At 34.3% G+C, this 17,872-nt stretch overlaps 1 protein-coding gene across 2 annotated transcripts in view; it reads left to right on the top strand.

The window, feature by feature from the left end:
- GCFC2 (GC-rich sequence DNA-binding factor 2) overlaps positions 1-9,293 on the top strand; it is a 40,986-nt gene extending 31,693 nt beyond the window's left edge. For both annotated transcript variants that reach the window (XM_045549944.1, XM_045549945.1), the window contains exons 13-17: positions 751-827; positions 2,213-2,279; positions 4,527-4,673; positions 7,864-7,988; positions 8,821-9,293. In XM_045549944.1, the coding sequence (XP_045405900.1) occupies positions 751-827; positions 2,213-2,279; positions 4,527-4,673; positions 7,864-7,988; positions 8,821-8,923 (519 nt within the window). In that variant the 3' untranslated portion in view covers positions 8,924-9,293. The remainder of the gene's footprint in view (positions 1-750; positions 828-2,212; positions 2,280-4,526; positions 4,674-7,863; positions 7,989-8,820) is intronic.
- Positions 9,294-17,872: the final 8,579 nt, after the last annotated feature.

The following is a 17,872-nucleotide window of genomic DNA, read 5'->3' as shown; positions in this document are numbered from 1 at the left end:
TGTGTCAAAGGACACAGACAAACCAACAAAGGGCCCGTAGCTAGAGTATATCAAAGGCTTCTACAAATCAATAAAAAGACAGAATCTAATTTAAAAAAAAAAATAAAACATAGACAAGCAGCTTAATTAGGTACTTTGCAGAAAGGGCTTGCCAAATGGCAAATAAGAATATGAGAAGATGCCCAACATCACATCACACAATAGGGAAATGAAAATTGAAACACAATGAGATATGACTGCATACCCACCAGATTTGCAAACATTAAAAAACAAAAAAATACGAAGTTTTGATAAGCATGTGGAGAAACAGGACTTCTTTCAACAGCTTGTTGTGTTCCTATTCTAGAAAACAGTTTGGTATTTTGTATAATACATAGTTGAACGTAGGGACATGAGCTATATTCCAGCAGTTTCATTCCTATGTATAGACCCATTAGAAATGCATGCCCATGCATACTAAAAGACATATCCAGTAAATTCTATAGCAGCATTATTTGTAATAGCCCCCAAACTGGAAACCACCTAAGTGTCCCATCAGTAGTATTCATGTAACAAAGTACTATACAGCAATGAAAATGATCCAACGACAGCCATATACAACATGGATGAATAAGGTACAAGAAAATCCAACTGATAGTTATTTTAACAGCTGATTCTGTTTGTAAAAATTTGTGAAAATTATATTTTTGGTAAATATATTTCTACCTATGACTAACTATAACTGATGCTTTTGAAATTTTTAAATAATAGGATTTATTTAAATCGATTGTTTCAAGAATGAAGAAGGCAATAGAAGATGACATTTTTATTCCTCTTTATCCAAAGAGGTAAGAACTGTTGATTTCTACATTGTTGGAAATAGCTAATCATAGAATACAGATTTAAGAATTTAATACAAAAGAAACATAGTATTTTCAAAACATGCATATACATTCTGTGAATGCAAGATGCAAATTAAGATTTCAACAAATATTTCTTTGCCATCTAATATATCCCATACATTATGCTTGGCACTTGGACATAGTATTTTTTTTTTTTTAATGTATCTTAGGAACATGGGAGGTGACATAGAGTGGTAAAAAGCACAGATTCTAGAGCCCACATCCACCATGAGTAGATACTTGACCGTGGGCCTTTTTATACATCAGTTTCCTCATCTATAAAATGGGAATACAATTAGTGCCTACCTCACAAGACATTAGGGAGATGAAGAGTGCTCAGAACAGAACAGTGTATATCACCGAGGAAGCACAACATGAGGTCTGGAACATCACTGAGGGACCAGAAACTGCAACTGTAATTCTATATTCACTTTAGATTATGAAACAAGTAGTATTTGATGCATGGTCATACATTTACTTAGAAGACATCAGTTAACAGTAATGATTCATGAACTATAGCAATCCAGCGAGTACTCACAGGGTGAAAGAGCTTTGGGGGGGGGGAAAGGAACCTCAGAGCTTTCTGGTTTATTTTGAGTCATGAGGAGATATAAAAATTCTGCCCTAGTAAAGTTTGTTTTGCAGTGTTTTAGAAAAGTAATACATTCATATGGTTAAAAGTATGGATATGGTTTATTCATTCACCTATTTATATTTAAAATGAAAAGTTTTTCTTGCTCCCACCCCTGACCTCCCTCCACTCAGTTTTTGCCATTCCCCTGTATACACATACATGCTTGTAATAATAATCACCGTTGGTAATTTTTGCTTATCTTTCCATAATTTCTTCATGCAAGTAGAAGTAAATACTTAGGTATGCTGTAGTCTTATTTTCCCCTGCTTTCCACTGCAGAGGAAGTATAGTGTAAATAGTTGTAACCAGCTTTGTACCCTTTTTTTGCATCTTTTAGATCTTTTCATGTCATCTACCATATCAATAGTTACCTCATTCTTTTTTAAGCTGCACATTATGCCATCACGTAGATGTGGTATGACTGATGGGCATGTGAGCAGCAAAATATTACCAACAATGATGTTGTAAATAATCTCATAGACATTTCGTTCTGTACTCATGCAAAGTATATCTACAAGAGGCATTCTCAGAAATGGGATTGTTGAGTCAGAGCGTGCATGCATTTGTAATCATCAGAGCACCTCTGTTTATATTCCATTAAGGCTCAGTTTGGTTGGGTAAAAAAAAATATGCTTTAAAAAAATCTGTTCTGAAAGAGTAACATCTCTTTGCATTTCCTTCTTTTGTTTCAAATTAGTGCTATAGAAAACAAAACATCACCACATGCAAAGTTTCAAGAAAGACAGTTCTGGTCAGGTCTAAAGGTAAGCAAAAACTACAAAAATAAAATCCAGATTTTTTTTTTTTCAACCCAGTTTACTATAGAACAAACAACAGCAAATTTCTGTAAGGACCAAATAGTAAATATTTTAGGCTTTGCAAGTCATATAGTTTCTGTTGAACTACTCGAGTCTGCCACTGTAGCACAAAAACAGTCACAGAAAATAGATAAACAAATGAACATGGCTGTGTTTTCAATTACACTTTACTTATAGAGACACTGAAATTTGAATGTCATGCAGTTTTCATGTTACAAAATATTTTTTTAACAGTTTTTAAATGTCATTTAAAATCGTCAAAACCATTCTTAGCTCATGGACCCTACAAAAACAGGCAGCAGGCTGGATTTAAACCACAGGCCATAGTTGGCTAACCCCTGGTCTAAAAGATAAAGTTATTGCTAAGTCAGTGAACGTAGGGATAGTAGGGAGAAGATGGGTTCAAATGATGTTTAAGTTGAGCATTGAAAGGACTCATCAATAACTAATTATTACATGTGAGGCATGTAGGGCCATAACCACATTTTGGAGTTTGACAACATGGTGTAGCTTATGACATTCTTTAAGGGCATTGTAGGGGATACAGGAAGAAGAAAAGGTTTGAAAGGGAAGATAAGATCTGTTTTGGAACTAGCGAGTTGAAGATATCTGTGAGAGAAATAGAGACATAGAGGACTAGGAAGTAGTTGGATGTTTGAGTCTGAATTTCCGAAGACAGATCTGAGCTGGAAATGTGGGAGTCAGCTACATGTAGGCAGTATTTGGAGCCATGGTCATGAATGACAAGCTCTGAGAAGATTGGATGAAGCATGAGAAGAAGGCTAAGGGAATACTGACAGAAGAGGCAAGGCAGAGAAAGTAGAGGCAGAGTAGTTCAAAGAAACTTTAGAATGAATTGTGAACCTTAGAATGGTCACAAGAGAGTGGCCTCAAGGAAGCAAAATGAAAGATTTTCAAGAATGAAGAGGAGTGTTAAATGCCACCAAAGAGAGTGAGGAGAAAGACTGAAAATGTTTACTGGATTTGATAATTAGAAGGACATGAATAACCCCAGCAAGAATAGTTTCAATAGGATGAATTAATGTTTATGATGTGGTTGAGTCAGGAAAAGGCTTTCTAGGAAGATGGAGCAACATCAACAATGACATAAGGTGTGAAAAAGCATTACATGTTAATAAAACTGCGTGTAGTACAGCACTCAGAGTAATAAATACAGTACTGGAAAGAAAGTAGGAAATACCATAAAATTGACAGAAAGACCTAGATGTAGTAGAAGGAAAGACAACTGATATTTATCTTTTTAGAATTTATTGTGAGTACTTTACTCAAGTTATCTTCAAACTCACAGGTTTGAAGATTATTTTATTTTATACATCAGAGCAATGAAGCTCTCAGCATTGATTGACTTCTCAAGGTCCCACATGGGTAACAGTGGCACTGACTTTGAGCAGTCCTTTATGAATCCTGGGGTCTGGTGGTCTTATACTCAACAGCCCCAGGCTTTGAGAGCAAATGGGTTGAGGAAGAAGATTATTGTTCTGGAAAGGCTCCAGTGAAGTTATTTGAGACAGATTTGGAGGTGAAATGAAAATAAGATGGAGTCAAAGTCACAGAGACAGAAAGTAGAATGGTGGTACCATGGTTGTGGGAGGGGAGAATGGGAATTAGTGTTTAAGTGGCGGGGGGAGAGTTTTAGTTTTGCAAGATGAAAAGGGTCCTGGAGATTGTTGCACAACAATGGGAATGCAATTAACATTATTACTGTACACTTAAAAATGATTAAGATGGTAAATTTTATGTTATACACATTTTACCACAATTGAGAAAACACAACAAAATCAAAAACATTCATATTTTCTTCAAAACAATTCAAACCCTTTGCACTTCAAGAGATACCTGCGAGAGACTATTTACAAAACATATCTGATAAAGAACTTGTATCCAAATAGCTCTTACATTTAAATAAGATGAATCCAATTAAAAATGGGCAAAATATTTGAATAGATATATCTTCAAAAAATATATATATATATTAAAAAAAAGAAAATAAGATGAGCAAATACATGGAGGTTGGAAAGAATCAGGTATTTATTCAGAGATGTTCTATACTAAAATTGATAGTTCCAACAGGGCTAATTGTAGTGGGAGTTTAAGAGTTTGACCAACTCTTTATGTTTCTTAGAGACTGTTACAGTTTCTCATTCAAGAAAAGGTACATATTTGATATTTTAGCTTTTCAGCAACATTCTTCTTTGGAACGGACTCCTCCCAGATGACACCTTGCGAGAGTTAGGACTAGGGAAGCTGCTAAATCGTTACCTTATCACAGCTCTTCAAAATGCCATACCTGGGCCAGATGCTGTTAAAAAGTGTAAACAGGTAAGTTGTGTCAGAACTAATTCTTACCGTTTTTAAAAATTAGCTATTAAAATCTGTTTTGTAGCAAAAATAATTAAAATTGTGGTATTCATACAAAAGTAGACAAATCAATTTAACAAATTAGAAACCCAGAGCAGCTCCTCTGTATTTAAGTAATAGTATACTGGTTTGAAATCTCACCAGTAGGGAAAGGAAAAATTATTTAATAAATGATGCTCGAACAACTGTCTGTTTACAAAAAGAATGTTAGATCCTCACTTCTTACTATATATCAATATAAATTTCAAGTGAAATAAAAAATTAAATGTAAAAAGAAATCTATAAGGTATACTAAAATGATAAATGACTGTATGTGAGAGGGAGTCCTTTCTAAACTTAAAGGCAAAAGAAGATATGTAAAAAAGTAAAAGATTTGAAAAAAATGTAAAACTTCAGTAGATCAAAAAAAAAGAAGCCAAAAAGGTTAATTGGTCATTATTAAAACTGGGGGATGTGTTCATTGGGTTCACCATACTATTCTTTCTACTATTGTTTAATACCCACATTAAATAAAAAAGCTTTTTACAAATCAATAAACAATTCAAATGTTCTGATTAAAAATGGCCCAAATACATGACAATGGTCAAGTCACCAAAAAAGGTTGAGTAAGCCAGACGTGGTGGCTCATGCCTGTAATCCTAGCGTGTTGGGAGGCTGAGGTAGAAGGATCACTTGAGGCCAGGAGTTCTAGACCAGTCTCAGCAACATGACAAGACCTCTTCTCTACCAAAAATAGAAAAATTAGCTGGGTGTGGCATGCCTGTAGTCCCAGCTACTCAGGGTTGAGGCAAGAAGATCACTTGAAGGCCAGGCGTGGTGGCTCACGCCTGTAATCCTAACACTCTGGGAGGCAGAGGCAGGTGGATCGCTTGAGGTCAGGAGTTCGCGACCAGCCTGAGCGAGAACGAGACCCCATCTCTACTAAAAATAGAAAGAAATTATCTGGACAACTAAAAATATATATGGAAAAAAAAAATTAGCTGGGCATGGTGGCACATGCCTGTAGTCCCAACTACTCGGAAGGCTGAGTTAGGAGGATTGCTTAAGCCCAGGAGTTTGAGGTTGCTGTGAGCTATGATGATGCCACTGCCCTCTAGCTTGGACAACAGAGCAAGACCCTTTCTCAAAAAAAAAATTTTTTTTTAAATAAGTAAAAAATAACCTTTAAACATGTAGAAATAATTAACAATACTAATAATGAGAAATGCAAATTATTTTATAAGAAAGATTTGTTTTACTAGTAGTGTTGGCAAGCATTTTTTGGCTGGTGTTTTAGTTATTCCCAGTGTTGCATAAGCACAGAGAACCAACAGTCCCATCATTCCCTTGGCACCATTCACCTGGAGTGTTCGATGTGGTAGTTCTGGAAAACAGTCTCCTGCACTGGTGAAAGGAGGGATGCAGCAGCTCTTCTGGAGAATATTTTGGCATGATGGTTACAAAACTTTTAAAGTTTATATGCTTTGACTTAGCCAAACTAAGTCTTCTGGAAATTTATCCTGAGTCAGAAATCAGAGATGCACATATAGATTTTAAGATAAAAGAATATTGTTGTAGCATCATTTATAATAGAAGAGAGTTGGAAACCACCTAAATGTCCCAAAAAGCATTATGGTCTATTCATAAGATAAAACATATTGTTGAAGAATTTTAAGAATATAGGAAAATATATATTTTATAATATAATTTTAAAAATAACACATGAAACTTTATGTATCAGTTCTTAGCCAACGATGATTTTTCTGGCTATAGTTTTTATATCATGCAGTTTTAAACATACATCAAAAATGTAAGTCGTCATCCATGTTATGTTGTTAAACTGTCCCCTTTGATCATAATTGTCTACTATGAAGTAGAGACGAGGAAATATATTTACACAGTATTCTGTCCACAACATATGGTTAGAAAGCCAAGCCAACAAAATATGACTTTAAGTCCTGAGATCATTATGGAACAACCACACAGTTAAATGAGAATTTTACTTGCGACTTATAATACCAAACAAGAGGAAAGCAAGTGCAAATGACATTAAATTCCAAGCCATTAAGGCTGGTTTTAAAACTTTTAAAAAGAGAGAGAGTTTGTGCAACAAAACCTGTAGCACCTTCTGTCTTAGGCAATCAGTGTTTCTGTTTTTTCTGAATAATTGAAAAAGGTGATTATAAGGAATAAAATAAGTCTTTTTCCTCAACCATGTTTTTAATGCTAACCAACCAGATATATTTTAGAAAAAGTGCATTCCATAACTTTAATATATTTTATAATACATATTGGGTACATTTTAATTTTTTCTCCAACTCTCTACTTTCTATAAATATTGATCCTGACCTTACCAGCTGTAATATAACCTATTTGATTGTCCAGAAATTTCTTTTAATAGTGATATCAGGTTTTCCTTCCTCCTTTTCTATTTTCTTTTTTCCTTCTTTCTGCTATGAGGAATTTTTTGTTGTTTTATTTTTTTAATTTTGTTAACATTTTTCTGTTTTTATCAAAACTTCCCCCCAAATCTTATATTATTCTTAGGATGATGATGATGATAAAATGTTATTTTTTCTCCCTAAAATTGAATGTACCTACATTGACTCACTTTGCTGCCATGGACATTTGAAACAATGTATTAAATTGGTAGCAGATCAAAACCATAATTAATCTATTTTTCATTCTGTGTATCTTAGTAAAATCACTCATTTGATTCCTTAACTCTAATTTGTTTATATAGCTCATATATCCATTTTCTTTATGAAAAAATAATGTATTTTATAGTTGTATTGACTAAAACTGTCTTGTATCTAGACGTTTCTAGGTTTTAGTTGTAAATTATATTTTGTGCAGATTTAATGGCTCAGGAATACAAGAATATAGAAAGAATGACAAGTATACTGAGGCGTGTTCACAGTAGTCTATTTTACATTCTATTTTATATTCACAGTAGTCTATTTATGTTCTATTTACATTCTGTTGAAGAATGGATTTTTTTTAAATGTGTATAACCTTTGAAAAAAGGAAATTTTTAAAAATTTTTATTTAACCATAAACTATAAAATGGGGAGACTAATACTCAACTTGCAGTATCACTATGAGATTATGTTAGTAATAGTCCTCAGATAACTGTCATATTTGTAAACCAGCCATGTGTTTTGATTAATAGATAGCAGCATGTCTACCAGAAAAATGGTTCCAAGATTCTGCCATGAGGACATCTATTCCCCAGCTAGAAAACTTCATTCAGTTTTTATTGCAGTCTGCGCATAAATTATCTAGAAGTGAATTCAGGTAATGTATATTTTATTTTCACCCCCATAAGCATAGTTCAGGGATTCGGTATGCTCTCAGCAATTTTTACAAAGATTAGTATTTTTACTGTACTTTAAAATCTTTGTTGAGCCTTTGTGATAGAGTTAGTTGATATTTTTATGGTTACTTTTGGGATGGTCATGCATGTTCATATTTTAAAATGTAAATGTTTTCCAAAATAAGCACTTCTGAAAAACTAACATAAACACAGGGCAATTTAGAATTAAAACTGTAAATTTAAAACTTTTATTAAGCATTTTTAAAACGTGTTTTAATTTTCTTGGCCATTTTTAAAGACTCAGCACTTGTTAGATATATAAGTCTGCAGCCTGGTATTACCCAGCAGTAGCTGGATCTCCATTTTGAATGTATCCTTCACAACACGAGATGTTTAGGGGCATAAATACAGTGGTGTTCTTGTAAACCACCTCTCCAAAAATAAAAACAAAAAAGCCCAGATTTGTAGCATTTGCTAATGTCCATGGTGTAAATACTCCCCCCATGATGTCCCATACAAGCTGGTAGCAGCACAGCACTACTAAAATTTCTGATTATAGACTTTTCTATTCCTTTCTACTGTTTACAGTAGTTGGCATTGAAATTTTTCAGAATACATCCACCAGTAGCCTGTATTTGAACTTTATAATTAAGCGGAGAAGGCAGCATCTCTCTGTATTTTATGCTACTTTAGATACTGACTAAGGTAAACTGTTGTTTTAGATTAATGACGATGATTAGGTCCTGAATTACCACTGTGCCCTCATACATTGCATTTTAAAGAGGGGAAATACTTCCTTGTTTTGTCTTTCAGGGATGAAGTTAAAGAAATAATTCTTATTCTGGTGAAAATAAAAGCGTTGAATCAAGCAGAATCTTTCATAGAAGAATATCACCTAGACCATCTTAAATTATAATTACACTCAGTTCCTTTGCTTGAACAAAAACCTGTTGCCTCTTCTTTATTCCCGTAATGGGAAAAATGCAGGACTCCACCCCTCCATTCCCTCCATGCTTTCCCTTCTGGTCTCGTGAAAGGCTGCCCGATTCTGTGATGTTTGCAGAAATTAAATGCATAGGAACAACAGTAAGAGTTCAATGTGTTTCCCTTTGATTCTTTTGACTTCTTTACCAATTTAAGAGGGGAGCTGGAGAAACCTTGCTTATAGCTGTTTTGGCTTAGCAGAGCGTGCTACTTACTAAGTCTTCTGTGCTGAACTGTGAAAACGTCTTTTGGTTCTGTTTATTTTAACTACCTCTATTTAAAAATAAATGTGGAAATCTTAATTGGAGTGAACTATTTGTTAAGTGTTAAACAAGGCATTTTTAAGAAGTTTGATAACTGTCAAATTGTCCTTTAGAAATCTGTGCCAATTCATTGTACCAACACAAGTGTAAGAGAGTGCCAATGAATAGCCACCACCAGCAATAAGTATTATCATTTTTAAACTCATTGCAAATTTGATAGGTAAAAAGAATCTTATTTTAATTGCTTATTTTGTTTTGGCTGTTAGAGAGTGAACATGTGTTGGTTTTGGCCATATGTAATAACTTTTGAAATATCCATCTTTCTCTTATGGGCTTATAAGACCTTTATATTTTAAAGATACTGATCTTTTGCCTGTGCTATGTGGCAAATAGTTTTCCTTATTTGCCACTTCTCTTTTAATTTTGTGTATGATGTTTTTTGGTATACTAAGTCACTACTTGATAGCAAGTTACTGCTGATGTTTTTTGACACTGGTGGTAATGGTTATTTTAAATATTCAGAACATGTGATTCATTTTCTGATAAAATACATATCTAATTAAGGAAGTCTATGGGAAGGGTAATTTAATCAAAAAAAATTAAGAAAATTTTTCAGAGTGAGAGTTTACTAGTAATTTTTTTAAGCCTATTTGCTAAATAACTCAAAGGCAGCTGAAATATGTTCTGCAAATTCTTGCCCAAAAGATAATTGGAAGACATTATTTATGTTATAGGATTTGAATGTGTGGCCTACTTTTATATCACCCCTACTTTTGAACCTGAATATAATTTAACAGTTGGGTGTGTTATTTCTACTGCAGTGAAGACTTGTGATTTGCTGGTGTAAAGGATTTTTTAATATTAGCTACACAAATTATACAAGAATAGAATCTCATCTAAAAAATTCAAACCATTGTTGAAAAGCATTTAGCATTCTCACACTATTGTCCCCAGAGGTAACAGCTGTTTTCATTTTGTTATCCTTTTAGACCTTTTTACTATTTGCAAAAGTGTGTATGTGTATGTAAAGCTTTGTTTTTTACATAAATGGTAGATACTTTACTGCATATTAAGTTTGTAGATTTTTTTTACTATTAAAATACATATACAGAAATTATCCTCTGACTTTTGGATTTTTAATTAAAGTTATATTTTTAAGTTGGGCAGAGAGAATTTCCTTGCTTTTCATAGAATGGAAATAGTGGAATGGCTTTCAAAAGTACAAATTGACAAACTGCTGTAATTTTCTATTAAATTTCCCTATACCTGGAGTTTGAACCTCAAAGTTTTTATCTGTCATGCACTATAATTCAAAAAATTTTGTGAAGCTTACATAATCCTCAATGCAAAATTTTTTTTCCCTATTACTATGAAATGAATAGAATGAAGGGGATGAACATAACTAGCAAGAACAAAACATTGAGTTGGCAAATAATCTCACATAGTAATTCTTTGCCTGGATTTTTTTCAGCTTTTTGTTTATGTAAAGAATGTGAAATTTTCACAGAAATCAGACAGATGACTTTTAAAAAAATTTTTTTCATGATTGAAAAACCATCTCAAAACAATTGATTTTTGCCTTTCTTAGGTCCTTAACAAAATAAGTAGATGACTCCTAAGAAATACCATGTGATATAAAATCTGAAAAATAGAAGAAACAGACCAGTATGCCTCATGAACATAGAAATAAAAGTCCTAAAAATATTAGCAAATTAAACCCAGCAGTGTATTTAAAGATGAAGATAATACATCATGACCTAATAGGACTTATTCCAAGAAGACAAGGTTGGTTTAACATTTGAAAGTCAATGCAATCACTCATGAACAGAATAAAGAAAAAACTGCAGAAGCAGTCATCTCAATTATTACAGAAAAAGTGTTTGACTAAATTCAGCATCCCCTCACAATATAAAAACTTCTCAGCAAACTAGGAATATAAATTCCTCAATCAGATACAGAGAATCTGTGAAAAAAATCTATACCTAACGTCATACATACTGGTGAAATACTAAAGCAAGGATGTCTGCTCTCACCATTTCTGTTCAACTTTGTTCCTGAGGATATAGCCTTACATAGTATCAGTCAAGAAAAAGAAAGGTGTAAACATTGAAACACAAGGATTAAGATAGTCAATAGTCACAAATGATATGAGTGCTTACACAGAAAACCTTATGGAATCTACAAAAAAAAAAAGTGAATTTAGCAAAATCTTAACAAGAATCAAAGCCACGGCATGCTGGTGATGGTCTGATTAGAAACTTAAATTTTAAAAACAATAACATTTTCAGTAGCAGCAAAAACATCAAATACCTTGTAATAATTCTATAGAAAGATCTGTAGGTCTAGATCTGAAAGGGGAAAAAACTATAATGAAGAATAAAAATTTAATAAATTAAAAAAGATGTGGAAGACCTCTGCACTGACCGTACCTCGAGGTCAAGGTTGCGGTATGCTATGACCACACCTACAAATAACTATTGCAATCCAGGGAGACCCTGTCTCAAAAAAAAAAACCAGTTCTGTCTCATGTGACTCATACTTCTGAGTTTTAACAGCCTCACCACCTGGGCCACTTTAAACAAGCTCCTTATCTCTCTGAAGCTATCTCATTGGTAAAATAGATAAAATAAGAGTGAAAACACCTATCTCACAAGGTGGTTGTAAAAATTAAGAGACATGAAATGTCTTGCACAGTGTCCAGGACATAGGAAACTTCTAATAGGGCATAGCATAGCCTATCCCTGAAAAGGTAAAAGTTAGATAGATCATTTTTCTAATCCTTCTAATGGGAGAAACTTCCAACTTGAACTCTTGTGAGTTACACAAAAGGCCCAGGGATTTATTTCTTTTAAGCTCATAATTGTCCCATCACAACACTAAACGGTGGTTTTAAAAATACACATTTGAGCAACATAGCAGAGGAAGCAAATCCAAGATCTCACCCTTGCACAGAAACATTGAAAAACAAGCAGGAACAGTCACAGCCACCTTTGTCAGGTCTCCGGAAAATAGTAAAAAGTTTATAGCAACCAGGCAAATGCTGAATCAGCAAAAAGGCAACTTTAAAATAGTATGAAAGTTTGTGACATTGTTTGCCCTTCCCCCACAGCCTCCCTGGTGTGGCAGCAGCCTGAAAGACAAGCAGCTGCACGCCCATTTTGGGATCCTAGTCCCTGTTTCTAGAGGAAGCAGAGAACTTACAAATTCTTGTTTATGTTTATTCTAGCCTGTCTGGGGTCTACTTGAGTATTAACACAGAGCACTCATATTTGTTTTGTCTAACTTGCAATTCAGGCCAGAAAAGCAGTGGGCATTGTTAAAAAAAAAAAAGTATAAGGTAAACTAACAATCTGCAAACACCCAGGGCAAAAGATTATGGTCAAGATATACAATCTATCACCTAAGGTATGGGAGAAAAGGATGCAGAAGAGTTTCTTGGGGAAATCAGGTCATTCAATAGCACATGTGGGGAAATTCAGAAAGCCACACGCATGCACAGAGCAAGAAACATGCTCAGACAAGACCTGCAAAGACCCTAGCTTTTTGGGCTGATCTCTAGGCTCACTGTAAACCTGGCTAAGTGCTGAGGGGAACCCAGCACAGAGCCAATCTGCACAGATTAGGAGAGATGTTTGTTTTAGCTCCTTTCAAGGAAATATCTGTCAAAACACTAAACATAAATTAAGGAACAGGGACTTCAGTGACTACATACAGCAAGGAATAATCTTTGCAAAAATAAAACAATAGACTACTTCAGCCTTCAGTAATAATAAAACCTTGGGGATAGAGGGAAAATCTTATTTTCAGAGTCACCACATTATAATGTTGAAATGTCCAGTTTTCAACAACACCACAAAAATCACACAGCACACAAAGACACAGGAAAGTATTGCCCAAAGGAACAAAATAATAGAAACCATCCCTGAAGAAGCACAGACATTGGGCTTACTATACAGACTTTAAACAATTGTCTTAAATATGTTCAGAGAGCTAAAGGAAAACATGGGCAAATAACTAAAGGAAGTTAGGAAACGGATATATGAACAAAATGAGAATATCAATAAAGACATAAGATTATAAAAAAGAACCAAACAGAAATTCTGGAGCTGAAAATTACAGTAACTGAAATGCACTACTAGAGGAGTTCAACAGCTGATTTGAGCAGGCAGAAGAATCAGTGAACTTGAAAAAAAGGAAAAGTGCAATGATCAAGACTGAAGAACAGAAAGAAAAAATAAAGGGAACACAGCCTAAGAAACTGGTGGGACACCGTCACACAGATCAACATGTGCATTATGAGTGTCCTGAAAGGAGAAGAAACAGAAAAAAAAAAAAAATCTGAAGAATGGACAAATATGTCCAAAATTTTCTGAAAGATATGAATCTACAAATCCAAAAAATGCAACAAACTCTAAGTGGGATAAACTCAAAAGAGACCCACACTGAGCCACATTATAATCAGACTGGCAAAAGACAAAAACAAAGCTAATCTTGAAAGCAATAGGGAGAAGGGACTCTTTGTGAACAAGGGATCTTCGATAAAATTAATATCCAGTATCTCATCAGAAACCATGAGGTCAGAAAGCAATGGGCTGACAAGGGCTGAAAGAAAAATACTGTCAACCAAAAATTCTGTATCTGGCAAAAATGTCCTTCAAAAATGAGGAAGAAATTAAGACATTCCTAGATAAAATCTGAAGGAATTTATTACAATTAGACTTGCCCTACAAAAATGCACAAGTGAATCCTTCAGGTTGAAATGACAGACACTAGACAAAAACTCAAATCTGTATAATGAAATAAAGATCTCAAGTAAAGGTAAATGTACTGGCAAATATAAAAGCCAGCATTATTGTAATTGTTTTGTAACTCCACTTTTTATTTCCTAAATGATTTTAAAGACAAATGCATACAAATAATTATAAATCTGTTATTGGGCACTCAATACATAAAGATATAATTTGTGCCATCAATAAAATAATAGGAAACAGAGCTTTATAGGAGTAGAGATTTTGTATGCTATTAAAGGTAACTTGGCATCAATTAAAATTAGATTGTTATAAATTTAGGATGTTAACTGTAATACCCATATTAACCACAAAGAAAACATCTAACAACTATACACAAAAAGGAATTAGAAGGGAATCAGAATGGTTCACTACAAAAAAATCAACACAAAAAAAAGCAATAAAAAAGAAAATGGAGAACCAAGAAAGTACAAAACATACAGAAATACATAACAAAATGGTAGAAGGAAGTCTTTCCTTATACAAATTTAAATGTAAATGGATTAAATTTTTCCAGAGTTTGGCACAATGGACAAATCCAAACCAAAACATGATCCAGCTATATACACGCTGTCTACAAGAGAGCACACAGCATACTGTCTACACAAAGTGACAGGACAGAAAAAGATATTCCAAGCAAATAGTAACCAAGAGAGCAGGAGTAGCTATGCTAATATCTGACAAAATAATATTAAGCCCAAAATTCTTAAAAGAAACAAAGGACATTATATATTGATAAGAGGGTCAATTCATCAAGATGTATAATCATTTATGCACCAAACCCACCAAAACATATGAAGCAAACATTGACAATATTAAAGCAATAGTTCTACCAAAGTTGTAGAACTTCAATATTCCATTGTCAATAATGGATAGAATATCTAGACAAAAGATCAGTAAGGAAAAAGAGAATACTATAAGCCAACTAGACCTATGAGCCACACATAGAACACTACGCTCAACAGCAGCACAAGCACATTTTTCTCAAGTGTACATGGAACATTCCCTAGGATATACCATCTGTTGGGCCACACACCAATTTTTAGTGAATCTGAAAAGATTAAAATGAAACTGAGTATCTTCTCTGATCACAATGAAGTTAGAAATCAGAAAAAAACAAGGAAAACTGGAAAATTCAAAAGTACGTGGAAACTAACACACTCAACATTCATATTAAACAAGTAATCACAAGAGAAATTAGAAAATATGACATGATTTAGCAATTCCACTCAATATATCTACCCCAAAGAATTTAAAAACAGGGACCAAAACACCTATTTGCATGTCAATGTTCCTTGCAACATTATTTACAATAGCAAAAGGCAGAAACACCCCAAGTGTTCAACAGATGAATGGACAAACAAAATGTGGTATGTACATACAATGGAATGATTTAGTAATAAAAAGGAATTAAATTCTGATACATGCTACAACATGGGTGAATCTTGAAAACATATACTAAGTGAATAAGGCAGACATAAAAAGACGTATATTGCATGATTCCACCTATAAAAAGTATCTATAATAGAATAAGCAAATTATTAAAGTACATTAGACATTACCGCAGGCTTGGAGGGAGGAATGGAGTTATTGCTTAATGGTTACAGAGTTTGTACTGATGAAAAGGTTGAAAAGGTTACAGAGCAATGTTTGGAGTGATGAAAAGGTTTTGAAAATACTGGTAATAATTACACAACATTGTGAATATAATTAAGACCTCTAAATTGTACATTTAAAATGGTTAACATGGCAAATTTTGTTATATACATCCTACCACAATAAAAAAAAGTTTTTTATACTATGCACATTTAAAGTATTAAGATTTGATTTCTGGGGAAAAATTCATAAAAATTTTAAACTTAAAGAGTAAAAAACATGACTGGTCAGGTGTTTTTGAGCACCTATGCTTATGAACTGATCATACATTTGCACAGCTTCAGATCTTAAAATATATCCATCTACCATTCTGTCAAGGAGGTTGTAGTGTATTTATCAAGGTAGAAAAAGAACAAGTTTCTAACAAGAGAAGAAAAATATAGAAAATAGCCTCTTATTAACATTTTTGAGAGGCACTCTCGGCAAATAACCTACTTAAGTGAAAGACGGTATGTCTACTGCTTGTTGAAAGTAGTGAGATAGTTGTGTAACTACCATTAGTGAACAAAATCAAGGAAGCCGCTGAATGTTGCAGTCTGGCAGATAGAACCTTACCCTCCGAGAGGGAGATTACAAGCCTCTAATATAGAGAATCTGACCAAACTAAGATATTCACATGGAGATGGGGGACTCCCAAAAAAGCCCATCCAGATAACCCTAAGGACAACCCCTTCCCACAAATCCAAGGCTTTCCAAGCTTTTCAGTCCTCTATTCAACCATAAGACAGCCAAGGATTACCAGATGTCCAGGAAAAGCCTAAAATACAGAAAACAGAAATACATACACACAGAAAGAAGAAATGTGGAAAAAACAGATATGCAAGGAAACAATCTCAAAAGAAAAAAATACAAAAACTAAAATGAATATCTTTAGTGGTAAGAGAACAAATCCATAGATAAAAGCATAAAATAAGAGGGTACTATATAAGAAAATAAACTTTCACAAATCAAAAAGGCTTCTTAAGATTTTAAAATATAACAGCAAAGAAGAGTTGGAGATCGAGTGAAAAAGCTAAAAATCAAAGGGCATGGGGGGTAAGAAAATAGATACCCAGTGCTGGATATCCAACATCCAAATACTAGTTTCAGGAAGAAGCAGAGGAGACTAAGTCAGTGAATGCTCAATTTCCCAGAACTGACAGAATGAGTTACATTGTAAGGGCTCCCCAAAAGCCCAAAACAATGGATAAATATAGACCCACACCACACCAAGGCACATCACTGTGAAATTTATACGAGGAGCAGAAATCAAATGGCTTTGGATTTCTCAACACACCACTGGAAACGACAGTGGAGTAACACCTTTAAATTCTGAAGGAAAATTATTCCCCATTTATCAATCAAATGTGATAGGCATACAAGTTCTCAAAAATTTTACCTCCACACTCTCTCTAGAAGGTACCAATGAAACAAATTAGTAACCAATAAAATGAAAAACATGGAATCCCGATTACAGCTCAGCACAGGAAAGTTCCAGGATAGCTAGGCACTAGAGGGCAGAGCTGAGCATAATTCAGTTGACAAGCGGAGGGCTGACTTCATCACATGCAGGCTCCTACCACTCTTTTCACCCTGAGGAACAGCATGCCCCAGTGAGTCTGAACCAAATTACCTGTATGCTTCAGCTGCATGGACTAGCAAGGTCACTCCTCCTATCAACCCACAGAGGCATTCTGTTTTGACTTACTCCTGAGAGCTGGAGTTTGACTCACCATGTTCTGAGCATCAGAAAATAGTTTACTACCTCGGACCACATTTCTGCCAGGTATCAATTACCCAGACCACACTATAACCCTGCCAGATGGCCTGTGGTGAGCCTTCTGTTTAGCAGAACTCACTCATACATAACCTTAGCCACGAACTTCCTCAAAGGTGGCTGCTGTAAACTCCCAGGGAAGGTGAAGCCAGACTATGATTCCCAGGGAATGTGAAGCATTCATGTAATAATGGCAATATTGCTCTTTTGTACTTGCTAACAGGTTTTTCAAAACTAAATATATTGTTTAAGAATATATATACATATATATATATGTAGGCAATAAACTAAAAGAAATACAAAGGAACTATTAACACAAAGTCAGCATGGTATCTACATCGCAAAGAAGGGAGGGACACAACTGCAGACACAGCAGTCTTCTTAGATTTCAACAAATGTTCTATTTCTTAGACTGGTGG

The sequence above is a fragment of the Lemur catta genome, chromosome 4 (assembly GCF_020740605.2).
Source record: "Lemur catta isolate mLemCat1 chromosome 4, mLemCat1.pri, whole genome shotgun sequence".
NCBI lineage: Eukaryota > Metazoa > Chordata > Mammalia > Primates > Lemuridae > Lemur > Lemur catta.
This window is presented reverse-complemented; position numbering and strand designations above follow the sequence as displayed.